Source organism: Myotis nattereri (assembly GCF_964212035.1).
Source record: "Myotis nattereri genome assembly, chromosome: X".
Taxonomy (NCBI): domain Eukaryota; kingdom Metazoa; phylum Chordata; class Mammalia; order Chiroptera; family Vespertilionidae; genus Myotis; species Myotis nattereri.
Window position 1 is genome coordinate 82,310,661 of NC_138078.1, and position 17,175 is coordinate 82,327,835.

At 35.8% G+C, this 17,175-nt stretch overlaps 1 protein-coding gene across 1 annotated transcript in view; it reads left to right on the forward strand.

The window, feature by feature from the left end:
- The window catches only part of PCDH11X (protocadherin 11 X-linked), a 972,549-nt gene that overhangs the window by 530,825 nt on the left and 424,549 nt on the right, over nt 1–17,175 (forward strand). Inside the window, exon 5 of the mRNA XM_081115087.1 lies at nt 2,785–2,814. Within this exon, the coding sequence (XP_080971213.1) occupies nt 2,785–2,814 (30 nt within the window). The remainder of the gene's footprint in view (nt 1–2,784; nt 2,815–17,175) is intronic.

Consider the following 17,175-nt stretch of genomic DNA (forward strand, 5'->3'; position numbering starts at 1 on the left):
ATGAAGCCAGTATGATGATAATATCTATACTATACTAAAAAAAGAAAAGAGAAGTGGTAAACCTGGAGATGGGGGAAAAAGAGTTTGTAATTCCCAGAGAGACTGCATGCAAGCAATATTCTTTTACGTTATAGAAATATTCTTGTATTGACCTCACCTTATGTATCTGGTGTGTTCTTTATGAATTCATAGGCCCAAAACAGACTAAGCTAAAAGCATCTGGTTCCCATCAGTCATACATATTGAGCACATAGATATTGAGGAGTACCAAAAGTGTTTGATCTTATTTCTTTCAACTGTACCAATATAGCTACAGCCCCAATGTATACATGAATAACCCTTCAATGTGGTGACTTATCTGCCATCATTTTCTACTGTGTGATGCACAAGAAGAGAACTGACTAAATATTTAGAATGTTCCCCTAGTTGGATCATGCTCTTGACATTAACAAACTTCATTACATATATATATATATATATATATTTATCATGTCTTGCTCCTCTTTTTCATTGATTATATTCAACCAGTTTTATCAATCTAGAAAGTCTATAATAATAAAAGCGTAATATGCTAATTAGACCGACGTCCTTCCAGAGGACCTTCTTGACGAAGCTAGGGCTGCAAGGGAAGCCCAGGTCCCGGGTGCCAGAGGGAAGCCAGTGCCAGGAGCCTGGGGAAGGAAGGACTACTCTTGCACAAATTTCATGCATGAGGCCTCTAGTTAAATATAATTGGAGAAATGTTTATTAACTGACAGAAAATTAAAAATGTACATATTCACACCTAAAGATTAGTAACAGCATGTGAAACTATATGACAAATGTATATTATGAAATATTCTGAGCCCATAATATTCAGACTGGTTAACTTTCCTTTCTCCTTTACTACATATAATTTAGTTTGGACAATGATTTGGTAGATTTTATGTTTGTCATTTTGGGGCCAGTTTTTAAATAAGGGAAAAAGAATCTGCTTGTAAGCATGTTTTTACCCCCTTCCATCATTGATTTAAGAAAAAATATTTCCATTATCAAATCTGGTAACATGCCAAAACCGGTTTGGCTCAGTGGATAGAGCGTCGGCCTGCGGACTGAAAGGTCCCAGGTTCGATTCCGGTCAAGGGCATGTACCTGGGTTGCGGGCACATCCCCGGTGGGAGATGCGCAGGAGGCAGCTGATCGATGTTTCTCTCTCATCGATGTTTCTAACTCTCTATCCCTCTCCCTTCCTCTCTGTAAAAAATCAATAAAATATATTTAAAAAAAAAAATCTGGTAACAATTTGCCAATCTACTCACATGCTTGCCAATATATTCCAGTTCTTTCTTTTTATTTTAATGCTCACATAGTTGTCATTCAAGAGGACTCACTCTTGGCTGAACATAAAAAAAGATCCATTGTAGTTCTGCAAAGTAAAGAAAAATGCTATATTCTTAAATATGGAAAACATTTTGTAGGTTTCTTTTATCCTTGATATTTTTTCTGGAAATTTGACATTTTAAATCTGTTATTTAAGAATTATCATTCATAATAAAGAAAGATATCAATCTTGATTGTTTAAAGACATTAAAACCCAAGGACACTTTCTTAAAAGAGATTATTCAAGGCATTATCCTCAGGCTATACCTTCGCAGACAAATAGAATTTTAACACTGAGCCCTTGGTGGCTGAATTTGATCACATAAAGCAATATGAATATCATAAGCTAAAAATAAATACACAATAGGGAAGGGGAAATAAAGCATGGTTTGATTTTCATGTACAACAAAATTTTGCCCATATCTGGATACTTGCTTCAATGTCAATTTTGAAAACTAAATATTAAAATAACAGGAAAAAATATACCCTCTTGGTCTGGGACAATGCCATAGGCTAGAAAATAGAGAGCATCCATTGTCTTACTATATTAATTGTAACTCTCTTTGTAGTTACCCTATTTCAAAGTCAACCCTACCTCCACTCCAGTTTTCTGGGACTCTTTGTATCAAAAAAGGCTCTCAAAGAAACTTTAGCATAACTGTAGAGATGACAGGGAACGGAGATAAGATTTAGGAGGAAGGACTTGGGAGCATCATTAGCTAGAAAGTAGACATTTGATCCATTTATCATATGGTGTATTCACCATCTACAAAGAAGAATGAATCTAAAGGACAAATGGAGTCTTGAAAATTAATGTAACCTGTCTCCTGGGGTTGGATGGGGGGAAAAACAAGTGTGTAAATAAAAATGAGCAAAATGACTTTACTAGGATAACTTCATAAAGTATTTAGTTGAACAGAATTGAATTAAGTTGTTCCTATAAACCATCAAAGTTAACATTTTGAGATAGTATCCAATGCGGTGTAGATGTTTTTGTTTGTTCCTAATTTGTAAATCTCCAACTAGCCTAGTTTTTATTAAAAGTATGTTCATGCTTGAGATAAAGACCCATTCATTTAAAAAAGGATGGGAAATATGTGATATAATAGGAAAATATCTAATTGGAAGGATTCTTTTTCTTGGCCCAAGCATATAACTTAATTTTTGACGGTGATCAAAGTTTCCTATATGGCTCTTCATATTGTAGCATGAGATTTACAATGTTGTTGTATCTCTTCACTGAAATCACTGATGAATGCAGCAGGTGAAAACAGTTTCAATAGAAGAATGAAATTCTGTAGTATTGAACTGGGAATAGTGGCATGTTTTGCATTTTTAAAAAATGTACTTGCAGTAACAAATTGGAGCTGATTTTTTGTTTGTTTGTTTTTTGTTTTCCTTTGCCTCCATTTTATTCTAAATCAGCGGAAATCCGAGGGGAAAAAGGCAGGAAAGGTAAGATTGGACATTTCAAAGAAAATTGATTTCAAAATACGTTGTGCTATTTTTTCTTAAACTTCTGAAGCTACAGCAGTTACTATATGGTGTTAAAACTATTTAAGATGACATATGTTGTGCTTCTCCCTTAAAAGAACTTCAAACTTAGCTGTTTCCACATTTTGTATCACTTACATGGTCCTGGAAGCAATTTTCAAGTCTTATTTTATTTTATTTTATTTTATTTTATTTTATTTTATTTTATTTTATTTTTCGCCAACACTTTCTTTTTCCAGGGTGCCAAAATGTCATACTGCTGACAGTATCACTTTGTGAATGTTCTGGTAATACAGTTATTTTAAGATGAATTTTAGCAATAAAAGAAATTATTCTGGTATCAATTCACAATTTAGCAGTGACAGCAAAAGTTAGTGAATATGTAGAATGATGATGTCTGATAGGGTCACAAGGAAAAATTTTGTAACTAAATTAAACATGGTTAATCAGCAAACTGATGTTCTCTGAAAAACTGGGCTTTAGAATATCATCTTTCATGTGACATTTTAAAGTAATCTGGCTCTTTAGAAAACTATAGTTTTCTAATATCTTTCTTAATTGGTTGAAGTGCACCACCACTAAAACACTAAAATAAATAGTTTTTCAGCTGTTCATTGACATTTTTTCCTAGAATTTATGTTTTAGTTTCCACAACATATTTTGGGGTTGAAAGAAATGAGTTTCCTGTAAGATTTTGATGTAAAGATATTTTACAAATTAAATTCATTTATTATTAAGTGCTGTCTGTATTAGAAAATAAAATGTTACTTTAACTGTATTTTTGGTTAAATATGAGTATAATATTTAAGAATTATCCTAGTCTAGTTTGAGGGTTCAAATTTTGTTTGAAAAAAAAATTGCCAGTGGGTGTTCTACACTGTGACAGAAGTAATATGTTAGCCCTGAATGTTTTTATCAAGTGTGAGAAATACCTGAAAATGGAGCATGACTAAAATGTCCAAATTAATTTTCATTAATGTTTGAAAGATAAACTAAAATAATGGCATAGATTGTTTTCAATCAATATACCTTTCTGAGAGTTTTCAAATGCTTGTCTGAACTATCTTATCACTGTGACCTTGAAGCGATGAGTTTTTGAGAAGTAACTCCTCTCAAAAAGGAAAAGATCATAAAAGAGTTCAATTAAAAGGAGGGAACCAAGGGTTGTAAAATGTATGTAACTAGAGAGAGAGAGAGAGAGAGAGAGAGAGAGAGAGAGAGAAAATGCGCGCGTGAGAGAGAGAAGCTCTCCAGATTTTAGATGTTATGACATTCTCAACCATTCTGACAAATTTAGAAATAGATCCAATGCTCAGCTATTTAAACATTGGGATTTTGAAGAACAAAAATATTGATAAATTTATCTAGTATAGCTGTTTTATAAACAGAAAAATGTCTTTGTTTCAAAAATAAGGACTATGTATACGGCACTCTGGGGTAAACTCATTTTCCTTTTCAGAAAACACCTGGGTCATGAAATTTTAATATCAAACATGTCAATAGTAAATATTAAACCAGTAATGTCACAATATAAAGTACAATGGAAAATGTGCTTTTGAGTGAAGGACACACACACACACACACACATATATATATGTATATATACACATATATACATATATATTTATATATTTATCCTATATAATAAAAGGCTAATATGCAAATTGTCCCCTCAACCAGGAGTTCAGCCAGGAGTTTGACCAGGGGGCGGGGCTGGCCAACTGTCTATGGCCCCTCCCTCCAGCTGGCCCCGCCCCAAATCATCTCCCCCATCAGGGGTGGGGCCAGGCCGCCAACCACCTGTGGCCCCTCTCCCTGGCCGGGCAGGCCTGATTGGCCCTGATTGGGGCGGGCCAGCCAGACCTTACCTGTGCACAATTTCGTGTACCAGGCCTCTAGTGTATGTATGTATGTGTGTGTATATATATACATATATATATATACATATATATATATATATATATGTATGTATATACACACACACAAATGTATATATATATAATTTTCTTTCAAATAAAAGCAAACCTGAACTTAGAGAGAGACAGTATTCAGACTAGAGTTCTGATCTCTGAAATCTGCAAGGGTCTTAATACCTAACAGAAAAAAAAAATGGTTTCTTTTTTAAGGTAAAGAGGGGCAGGTAGAGATAAGCAAAATCTTTTAAGAAGAAACTGGACAAGCAAGATAAATAATCAATGGGATCCACCAGGAAAAATCTCTCCCTGTGGTCAGATGGTTCAAAGGAGACCCTGATATAGGGCCATGTTCCACTTTTTTAGTGCTTGTTCATTGTTTGCAAGCAAGGAGAGTTCAGCTGCCTGTAGGAAGGTAATATACCTGATTTAAGTTTGGTAAAGACAAAGCAAAAGTAAAAAGGGTACACTTATAAACATTTGTTTATTTTCTCTATTAACTTCCTATACCAATGTAAGAACAATAAAACTAATTTACTAATATTGTGCTTACTCTGTTCCAAGCACTGTGTGTATACGTATATGTGTGTATATACAGATATATATATAGATATATATATACAAATTTAGTCCTAACACTAACTCTAAAAGTTTTTTTTCTTACAAATGAGTAAACCATAAAACACCGTGACTTGCCTAAGGTTACAGAGCTCACAAGTAGAGGAGCCATGATTTGAACCAGGCAATCTGTCCAGAAGTCCTCTTGTAAAAAAGAAAAGAGGAAAACTTGAAGTCATAAAACAAATACTTCTATATCAAAATAATTGTTTTATTGTATATTAGTAGTTATATTGAATATATTTAATGTTATTTTTATGGAAGAATAAGATGTTCACAAATTTTTATTTCTGTCAACTATGATGATGCTACAGACACACCATAAAGCAGTGTTCACTGGTGTGTACCCATTATATACCTGAACTGATATAATATGGTTAACATAAACCAAGGAGATCAGGTCTGTCCTCCGATGTCCTTTATTTTTGGTTCATTGCACTTATGTATACATTTGAAGGGTATTTTGGATATTAAATTCAAGAAGCTATAAACCTTAAATATATTGTGTCAGAATGTTCATTAACTTTGGATTTATTGAAAATGTTTCCATAAAAAGTTGAATTAATCTCTTGAACTCCTGAACTTTACCTATTTGGGTTTTGTTAATATAAATGATAAAACACAGCTTTCATGTTCAGTTTAATTCAAAGTGAAAAATGTAAGGGTCTTGCATTTGTAAAAAAAAAAAAAAGAAAGAAAGAAAGAAAATAAAATTAAAAAGAAATGGGGGGGCAATACATTACCTTAGCTAAAAATAAAGTATCTAAAGTCATGCTTTATTGTTTTTAGATTCTAAAACATCAAAGCACCTATAATTTCACAATGATTTCCCCATGTATTTAAACTTAAATGACTCCAGATGTCTCAACCAACAGGATCTATTTTTACATTCCAAATCAGAAGTTTAAGTTACAGAGATAGGCACTGTTTTCTACTTTCTTCCTACCAGATCTTTTATATTTCACAAAGCTAGTGCATTCAAGGAGCAGAATAAAAGCATATGATACACTCCATAATTCATTCATTCTTTAACCACATAATTGGGAAATTGGGAACAGGGTGAATTTCAACACATTATTCAACCTGTGATTGAATAAATTAGTGTAAGCAATGCTTATATTCAACTAAAAGAGAGACATACACATTTTAACCTGGTTAATATTTTTAAAAAATCATTTCTTGTTTAAACACAAACTGGTTCCCTTAGTTAGCACTGACTTGGAAATTTCTGTGTAAATGTTTTTCTTCAAGATCCCTACACTTTTGGCTATGTCTGAGTCGAAATTGCCCTCAGGGTTTGCACAAATGACCAATCTTGTTAAAGAGTATGTTCACCAAAATGCTAAACTGAAGAGGACAGAAACAGAACTGACAGATTCTCAAAGGAGTATATTTCTTATTTCTTTATGTTTGCCTGAGGTAAATTTACAAAGTGGCTTCTTTCAGAATGAGCTAGTGGGTAACAGAAAGAGTAGCTATAGTAGCAAAGGAAACAAAAGTCATTTTCTGTCATTGCCCTATCTTCTGACTCCTGTCATTTGTGTACAGTAATCATTTGCTCCAAGGCTACACATGAAGGAGAGAGAGGCAATGAAAATGTGTGAACAACCATATATTAAAGAATTCACTTTCCTGGTGTCTGCAAGGCACCTCTCCATCCCTTATCCTACTCAACAATCCGGAAATGTGTGGAAGTCCTTTCTTAAGAAATTCTTCTACATGTATAATTTGAGAGTTTGAGCACGGAATGGCAAATTGAGATATTTTAATAGGTTATATACAAATGAAAGTAATTCTAAGAATATGTTTCTGAAGAGATGTTTCCACCTGCCTTGGCTTTGTAAAGTGAAGGATTATTTACATACATTACTTTTTGGAGTAAATGCATCAGGCTAAATCTACAGCAATTGTGAATGCCATTTCTTCTATTCTACCCAGTATTCTTATCAAATGTTTAATTTTGTGTTAAGAATGCTATGAGAAAATTAAATCACACTAAGAGTTCTAATGTAGCATTACCACCTGCAAGGAAACCCATTTACCTTTTTTGCTGCATACATTCCATAGATAGGCTCTTCCAGGGACATTGTACATCGGATACTTCTACAGTGTCTTAACAGCTTCTTATTTTGCTTTGGAATAGATTCATTATTTAACTCAGTGGGTAATGACTGAAAATTTAGTCAGTGGCAAAACGTGGCAAATAATTTAAAGGGCACTTCTACTTTTATCCCTTTGGATTCTCCTTTTATGCTTATTCAAGACTTCAGCCAGCACCTAACTTTAATGTAGCCATCACCACAGATAAATGTCTGTTTTGTCTAGCATGTTTGTTTGTGTTGATTTGTTTTTTGTTGATTTTTGTTGCTGTTTTTGTTGATTCTGACCCTTCTATGTACATATGTGCATTCCCTAGATCTTATTATCATGTGATTACAAGGATTTCATTGTTTTAAACATTGTCTTCCATATTTATGATTATAACTTTAAATATATATATATATATATATATATATATATATATATATATTTGTATTGATTTCAGAGAGGAAGGAAGAGGGAGAGAGGGGTAGAAACATCAATGATGAGAGAGAAGCATTGATCGGCTGCCTCCTGCACACCCCACACTGGGTATGGAGCCTGCAACCTAAGCATGTGGCCTGACCAAGAATCTAACCATGACCTCCTGGTTCATAGGTTGACGCTCAACCACTGAGCTGTACCATCTGGGCTATAATTATAACTTTATTATCTGCTTTGTATTATCCTATCTGGTTGACCTGAGGTTTCCCTTCACTAGGTGTTCCAATTGCTTAGTCTTTCTTCATTTTACCCACTTATGATATTGTTTCCTACTTACATTTATCTCCCCAACTCTTCATTGCCAACCTTATTCTTGGCTCCTTACTCTTTTATAGTGCCAGTTTCCAACTGTAGCCGCCTCACAGATTGTATTCTCCACAGGCCACTGAACGCTGTTTAGTGAGAAAAAAAATCTCAAAATTGTACTGAAGATTTAGATTACTACATATTCATAGTATTAAGCTGTAGGTATTATTCAGAAGTCTTTTTATTCTCCTCTTATTAATTTTCTATTCCAGGTCTCAAGACTAATGTCCAAAACTCTTTCAACCATGTTCAAATTTTTTTCACAAATTCCAAGACTGAATTATCCACAGATTACTTTAAGTTCTACCACCTTAAGATAGAAATGATCTTTGTAAACACAATATATTTGAGTTCCTTTCTAGTCCCTCATTTATTCTCTTTAAGTTATTGAAATGTCTACATTTTTAGTCTCTTTCTGCATGCCACTTCCCTTTTTATTTAAAAAACTAGAGGCCCAGTGCACGAAATTCGTGCATGGGTAGGGACGCTAGCTGCTGCTGGCTGCCAGCCAGGGCCACCTTTCCTTGGCTGCCAGCCGCCAGCCTGGGCCTTCCTTTGTTCCACACTGCCCCTTAGTGGTCAGCACACATCATGGTGAGCGATCAAACTCTTGGTCGGTCGAACTCCCGAGGGGACACTTTGCATATTAGGATATATATATAATGTCAAAGGAAACACAAAATAAAAAGTACCCCCCTTAGGTAGGCTTTTCTTCTTAGTAGATACTGCTGTAGTTCAGTAATAAATTGAAGGAGTCATCTCCCCCTATTTACTGAATCTTCTCATTACACATTCCCTTCTATAATCTGTTATCTTTACCTGCCAACTATAATAAAACCCTTTTATCATTTGTCCAAGATTTTCTGCTTAGTACATCCAGAAATTTCTGTTATATTTGACATTTTATTTTTATTTTTGTAATGATTTATTCACTTTACTTTTTAATGTATCTTTATTATTAATGGATGTCCCCTTTTTTCCCTCATTGACCCTCTCCACCCTACTCCCACCCCCTCCCCAGGCCTTCACTTCACTACTGTCTGTGTCCATGGGTTATGCATATATACATACATGTTCACATTTGACATTTTTACCATTGCTTGTCTCTCAGTCTTTCTGGGAACCTTTCTTCTATAAAGCCTTCTGTGATCTGTTCAAATATTTTAACACATCCTATTTAATAAAGAGGGAATATGCTAGTTGACCCTCACGCCATTGCAAAGATGGCGGTGCCCACAGCCAATAAGGAGGGAATATGCTAATTGCTGTCACGCCCTGAAAGATGGTGGCATCCACAGCCAATAAGGAGGAAATATGCTAATTGACTGCCACGCCCTCAAAGATGGTAGCACCCACAGCCACAAGATGGCTGGCAGGGGAGGGCAGTTGTGGGCTATCAGGCCAGCAGGGGAGGGCAGTTAAGGGAGACCGAGCCAGCAGGGGAGCAGTTAGGCATCGATTAGGCTGGCAGGGGAGTGGTTAGGAGGTAATCAGGCTGGCAGGCAGAAACAGTTAGGGGAAATCAGGCAGGCAGGCAGGCAGGCAGGCAGGCGAGTGGTTGGGAGGCAGCACTCCTGGATTGTGAGAGGGATGGCCGGCTGCTGGTTTAGGCCTGACCCGATCCCAGGGATCGGGCCTAAACCGGCAGTCAGACATCCCTCGAGGGGTCCTAGATTGGAGAGGGTGCAGAGTGAGTTGAGGGGACTCCCAATCCCCGCAGTGCACAAATTTCATGCACTGGGGCTCTAGTGAGTATATAATGTTCATACTTGGATTATGAGGTCTTGTTAATCTAGTATATGTTTCTTCTGTATCTCCTCTATTCCTAGCACAATAACATATTTCACTTTTTAAAAACACTTAGCATATTGTTTTTACTTTTATTTCCAAATTTGAAAAAATAAGAAGTTTGACTTAATTCAAAGAAAACATTTATTTTTTGAGAATTTTCAAGGAATTTTATTAAAAATAATCAAACAAATAAGATCAAAGCATATTGGGTTTATGATCATAATTAACTCAAATGTTTATTCTGATTTTTAGTGGTTTGACAGTTTTATGGTCTTTACATTTGCTTAGGTTTCATGTTAGGTCTTTCCATATCATTGATCTTCAATTTGGTCTCATATCTTTCTTTTTTAAAAAAATAAAATATTTTATTAAATTGATTGGGGTGACATTGGTCAATATGATCATATAGGTTTCATGTGTGAGTTTCTATGTTATAAGATCTATGTACCACTGCGTGCCCACAATCCAAAGTCAAATCTTCTCCTGCCACCTTATATTAGGACCCTTTTATCTCCCCACCCCCTTCCCACTGATAATCACAACACTGCTGTTTGTGTTCATGAGTTTCAGTTTTATATCCCACATATGAGTGAAATCATAGGTTTCTTAGCTTTTTCTGTCTAACTTACTTCATGTAGCAAAATGTTCTCAAGGTCCATCCATGTTGTTGCAAATGGTGCTAGTTCATCCTTTTTTACGGCTAAGTATTACATTGCATATATGTTATCAACAGAACAAACAATAACAAGTGTTATAGAGGATGAGGAAAAGGGGAACCCTCATTCACTGTTGGTGGGAATGTAGACTGGTACAACCACTATGGAAAGCAGTCTGGCAATTCCTCAAAAATTAAGAATAGAGCTACCATATGACCCAGCAATCCCACTACTGGGTGTATACCTGAAAAACTTGAAATCATGTAGTCACAAAGATATATGCACCCCTATGTTCATTGCAGCATTATTCATGGTGGCCAAGACATGGAAACAACCAGTGTTCCATGATAGAGGACTGGATAAAGAAGAAAACTTATTTTTAATTTTTCATAATCAAATGTAGAGTATTCTAATAATATAAAAGGGCATGCCTATTATGTAGGGAATTAAAAGTCTTTGTTTCATGGTCCTCTGAATTCATGCTAAACAGAAAGACATGTGTGCCATGAATGGTGAACTACTCCCAAGACTTAATTCAGGAAATTGTAATCCTATTTTTTGGTTTATGTAGGAGTATTCTGGAGAAATCGATTTTGAGAGGTATTTTCTTTTTAAAACTCAGATGTTCTGAATATTTTGAAAGTATTTTTTTCATAAGTTCCTAATTGACTGAACTTTCCAATTTGGACTTCTTTACTTCTTCTTTAAAATAAATCTTTATTGTTCAAAGTATTACCTATGCCCCCCTTGTTCCCCCATTCACTCCTTCAAGCCTGCCCCTGTCCCCTGCCCCAGACCTTCACCAACCTATATTCTGTGTCCATGGATCATGCATATATGCATACAAGTTCTTTGGTTGATCTCTTCCCACATACTCAACTAACATCCCCCTGAGATTCCACAGTTTGTACCATGCTTCTTTGTCTCTGGATCTATTTTGTTCATCAGTTTATTTTGTTCATTAGATTCCACATATGAGTGATATTATGTGATACTTGTCTTTGACTGGCTTATTTCATTTAGCATAATACTCTCCAAGTCCTTCCATGCTGTCTCAAAGGTTAAGAGATCCTTCTTTTTTTACTGCTGCATAGTATTCCATGGTATAAAGTACTACAGTTTTTTATCCACTCATCTACTGATGAGCACTTGGGCTGTTTCCAGATCTTAGCTATTGTAAATTGTGCTGCTATGAACATAGGGGTGCATACATTCTTTCTGAAACCTATTTCCAGTCTCTTAGGAAATATTCCTAGAAGTGGGATCACTGGGTCAAATGGCAGTTCCATATTTAATCTTTTGAGGAAACTCCATACTGTTTTCCATAGTGGCTGTACCCGTCTGCATTCCCTCCAATAGGGTAACTAGGGTTCCCTTCTCGTCACATCCTTGCCACCACTTGTCATTTGTTGATAGTAGCCATTCTGACAGGTGTGACGTGTTACCACTTTGTCATTTTAATTTGCATCTGTCTGATGATTAGTGATTTTGAGCATTTTTTCATATGTCTCTTGGCCTTCTGTATGTATGCTTTGGAGAAGTGTCTAGGTCCTTTGCCCATTTTTTTAATTGGACTGTTTGTCTTCCTTTTGTACAGTTGTATGAGTTCCTAATATATTTTGGATATTAACCCTTTATCAAATGTATCATTGCTAAATATGTTCTCCCATACAGTAGGCTACCTTTTCATTTTGTTGATGGTTTCTTTTGCTGTGCAGAACCTTTTATTTTGATGTAGTCCCATTTGTTTATTTTCTCCTTAGCGTCCTTTGCTCTAGGAGATGTATCTGTAAACATATTGCTATGAGCGATGGGAATCAAACTGTGACCGCCTGGTTCATGGGTCAATGCTCAACCACTGAACCACCCTGGCCGGGCATGACTCTATACTACTTTTAAAATGTTATTTTATTTACTTATGCAAAACTGGGGTGGAGTACATGACCACAATGCATCCCTTTACTTATCCCTTAATAAAAGCTCTAAACCCCACATGAAAGTGTTATCAGCCCTCATGTCTACCATTGTCTCATCTTGCAGCATTAAAATTCACCCACTATATCTCTTGAAACAGATGCTTTCACTTTGTGTGCAGTGTAGTATTGAGGAAGTTGTGAAATAAAATCATACATATTCATTTTTACTCTATGCCCTTTTCTGAGTGTATGAGAAAGAATAGATGTGACATCTTAAGTAAAATAAGTCAAGTTTTAAAAAGTTTTGAAACATATTTTATTTAAAACAGTAGAAAAAAAAGAAAGCATTTTAAAGTTTTATTTGAATATCACTCTTAGTATATTAAATACACTATTCCCAGATCTTTAGCTTTATAATATTTTTAGGTGTAGTTACAAATTCATCTTTTTGCATATTCATCTTTCATAGATTGGGTGGTTTTTCATTCTTCCCCCCCCCCCCCAGCAATTAGCGAAAGTCATTGCTTTTCTTCATTCAATGCCATCAGAGTCAGTACATAATTTAGAAGCCATTTGGTACTGTCCATGACTAACTCAACAACTGATACATTGAAATTCATATGCTAAATATATAAAGCTTTCATTAGAATTTATGTCTCTTATCTCATCCAAACAGTTGATGCAATTACACTTCTATTCTAAACTTAGGTTTTCATATATATACATATATATATATATATATATATATATATATATATATATATATCCACTGGTAAATTAATTACTCCTTTGAAAAAAACAACAACAAGAACAATACCCTTATTTTAGGAGTAGAAATTATTTTGCTTTCATCTTCTTAATTCCTATCCTTTTATTTCTGAAAGTAACTAGTAGAGGAAACTTTCCTAGGGAATTTATTGGATAGTTTCTAATAAATCATGCCAGTATTATTGATGGAGAGATACCTACTGACCTCTCTTTTTTGAACTACTAGATGATCAAACACTGTTTATTCCATCAAATCATGTTTTTCTTCTTAGTTGAGTTAAGTGTTAGTTACTCCATAAACTATTGTTATATTGCCACCAGTAGAGGACAGAATGTTTTTCACTATCTACTGAATCTATAGTAGTTATATGTGTTATTATTATGCCATGCTTTCTTGGAATGATTTCGTTTTTTCATAGTATTATAATATTCATAAACTTTAAAGCTTTATAGTATTAACATATGTAAGATTTTCATTGAGTACTTCAATCATCAAAAACTCTTGCATTACTTTAAAGACTATTATACATGTTATGTTCCTTAACCCTTTTGGTTTGAGAACTAGAGCAAGCATTAATTAATGTATAAAGAAATGGTATAAATAGATTGGACCCAGGGAGGTGGATAAAGTTTAGCAATGCAAGACAATACTGATTAAAATATTTTTTTTAAGTCATGCTTCTTTTCATGCATTTAATTAATAATTTAATTTTAATATTTTCTTTTTTTAATTAAATCTTTATTGTTCAGATTATTACATTTGTTCCTCTTTTTTCCCCCCCCCATAACTCCCCTCCTCCCAGTTCCCGCCCCACCCTCCACCCTCACTCCCCACCCACTGTCCTCATCCATAGGTGCACGATTTTTGTCCAGTCTCTTCCCACATCTCCCACACCCCTTTCCCCCCAAAGAATAGTCAGTCCATTCCCTTTCTATGCCCCTGATTCTATTATAATCACCAGTTCATTCTGTTCATCAGATTATTTATTCACTTGATTCTTAGATTCACTTGTTGATAGATGCATATTTGTTGTTCATAATTTGTATCTTTACCTTTTTCTTCCTCTTCCTCTTCTTAAAGGATACCTTTCAGCATTTCATATAATCCTGGTTTGGTGGTGATAAACTCCTTTAGCTTTTCCTTATCTGTGAAGCTCTTGATCTGACCTTCAATTCTGAATGATAGCTTTGCTGGATAAAGTAATCTTGGTTGTAGGTTCTTGGTATTCATCACTTTGAATATTTCTTGCCACTCCCTTCTGGCCTGCAAAGTTTCTGTTGAGAAATCAGCTGACAGTCATATGGGTATTCCCTTGTAGGTAACTGAGTTTCTTTCTCTTGCTGTTTTTAAGATTCTCTCTTTATCTTTTGCTCTTGGCATTTTAATTATGATGTGTCTTGGTGTGGTCCTCTTTGGATTCCTTTTGTTTGGGGTTCTCCGCGCTTCTTGGACCTGTAAGTCCATTTCTTTCACCAGGTGGGGGAAGTTTTCTGTCATTATTTCTTCAAATAGGTTTTCAATATCTTGCTCTCTCTCATCTTCTGGCACCCCTATAATTCAGATGTTGGTACGCTTGAAGCTGTCCCAGAGGCTCCTTACACTATCCTCGCATTTTTGGATTCTTTTTTCATTTTGCTTTTCCGGTTGGGTGTTTTTTGTTTCCTCGCATTTCAAATCATTGACTTGATTCTTGTGCTCCTTTGGTCTGCTGTCGGGAGTCTGTATATTATCCTTTATTTCAGTCAGTGTATGCTTAATTTCTAGTTGGTTCCCCAATATAAGATCGAGGGTCTCATTAGTTTTCTTGTAGATCTCATTAAGTTTATCGGCGGCTTCTAAACAGTTCTTGAGAGACCTTAAAAGTGTGGTTCTGAACTCTATATCTTCCATTGACAATTTTGTCCTGTTTCTTTGTCTCCGCATTTTGTTATGCTTCCTTGGTGCACCCCCTAGTGGTCTTTGTTCGCAGTCTTATAGTTAAGTCTTGTTGTAGCTAATTCCAGGGAGGGTTTGACCTCCAGGCCAAGTGGCTATGAGAATCAGCTGTGTCAGCAGTGAGAGAACTTCTGTCCTCTAGGGAGGTGCTAATCTAGCCTTTGCCTGAGGCTATCCGGCAAATGCCTCTGTGCAGGGCTTGGGCGGGGCAGGTCGCACAGGATCAACAGGGTGGGCGGGAGAGAGCAGTTATGGCGGCTCTCAGTCCTGTCCCCAGGGGCTCTGCCTCTCTGAGTCCCAGCAATGGCTGCAATCCTCGGAGAGAAAGCTGCACTCGCTCTGACCGAAGCCAGACAGTCCCGCTTCTCCCGTTTGAGCCTGGGTCCCTAAAGACTCGTCTGTATCTGGAGCTCAGAGTCTGCGACTCCCTCCCGATTGAAAACACCAACCGCGCCCTCCGTGGCCAGCCCGCTCCGCACACTCCGCACCTCAGAATTTGACTTCAGCACTGCGCCTCCTCTGAGTGTCCGTATGCGTTTCTCTTTCCTCCTAGTTGTAGGACTTCCACTCAGCCAGCGTTCCTGTGGTTCTGGGTGATGTCCCTTCCGTTTTTTGGGTTCACTTTTGAAGTAGTTGTTCAAAGCAGCAAACTCCGGCGTTAACCTATGCCGCCATCTTGGTTCTCTCAATTTTAATCAAAATATTTTGTCTATTTCTATGACCAATATTTATATGTATGAATGCAATGTAAGTAGAATTTTTGGAAATAGTGACAGAGTCCTCTCTCTCTTCTATCAAGCCACACTTATATTGGAAGGTTAAATACTTTTTTCTGAACATGTAGTTCTCTAATAGAGTTAGTGAGGGTTGTTGAGCCAAATATGGATCCATTTATAAATAAGAATTGAGATTTTAGAGGCTCATATCTCATGAACATTAGATTGGATAGATTTTGTCTTACATATTTCCTTGTATTCATTTACTTCTCGTAAAGGGTGTGCCAAAATTCATGCAAGAAGTAATTTTGATATAAAATACAGGTTTATAATTAAAAATTGTAAATTTTTTATTGATTCATAAAGTATACAGTATAAGGTTATGATTAGAATAGCATATAGGGTAAATGGCCTCCACAGCTTTGCTGGCACATGCACACTCTTTTCTTATTGCCTGAGCAGCTGCATTTTCGAAAAAGAATAGTCCAATGATGCCTCCAGCCCAAAATCCGCACCAAACAGTGACACGTTGTGGATGCATTTGTTTCTAAACAATCTCTCGTGGATTTTCTGAACCCCAAATGTAACAATTTTGTCGATTAACCAAGCCATCAAGATGAAAATGAGCCTCATCGAAATTCAGCCACATTTATGCAAAACGGTCATGGGAAATTTCAACAAAAGATTGTGTATGTGCCAGCAAAGCTGTGGAGGCCATTTACCTGATATGCTATTCCATATATAACTTTATACTGTATCCTTTATGAATCAATAAAAATTTACAATTATAATTAAAATTATAAATCTGTGTTTTCTATCAAAATTACTTCTTGCGTGAATTTTGGGACAGCCTTTATATTGCCTCTCGTCATGCATTTGATTTTTAAGGAAGGCAAGTATCCTACTTAACTCACAAGGAAGCCTCTGAAATTTTATTATCACCTGTCATTTTACCAAAGAATTATAAATTTCCTAGTAAATTTTCTAGCCTATTTCTTGAGAATCACTATGAAACTAGTCTTCTTCATTTCCTTGAATTTTGTCTTTATTGTTTAAAATAAGTTGCTATGATTAACTTTAGTGTCTTGAATTAGAGATATTAAAGTAATAAATCCTACA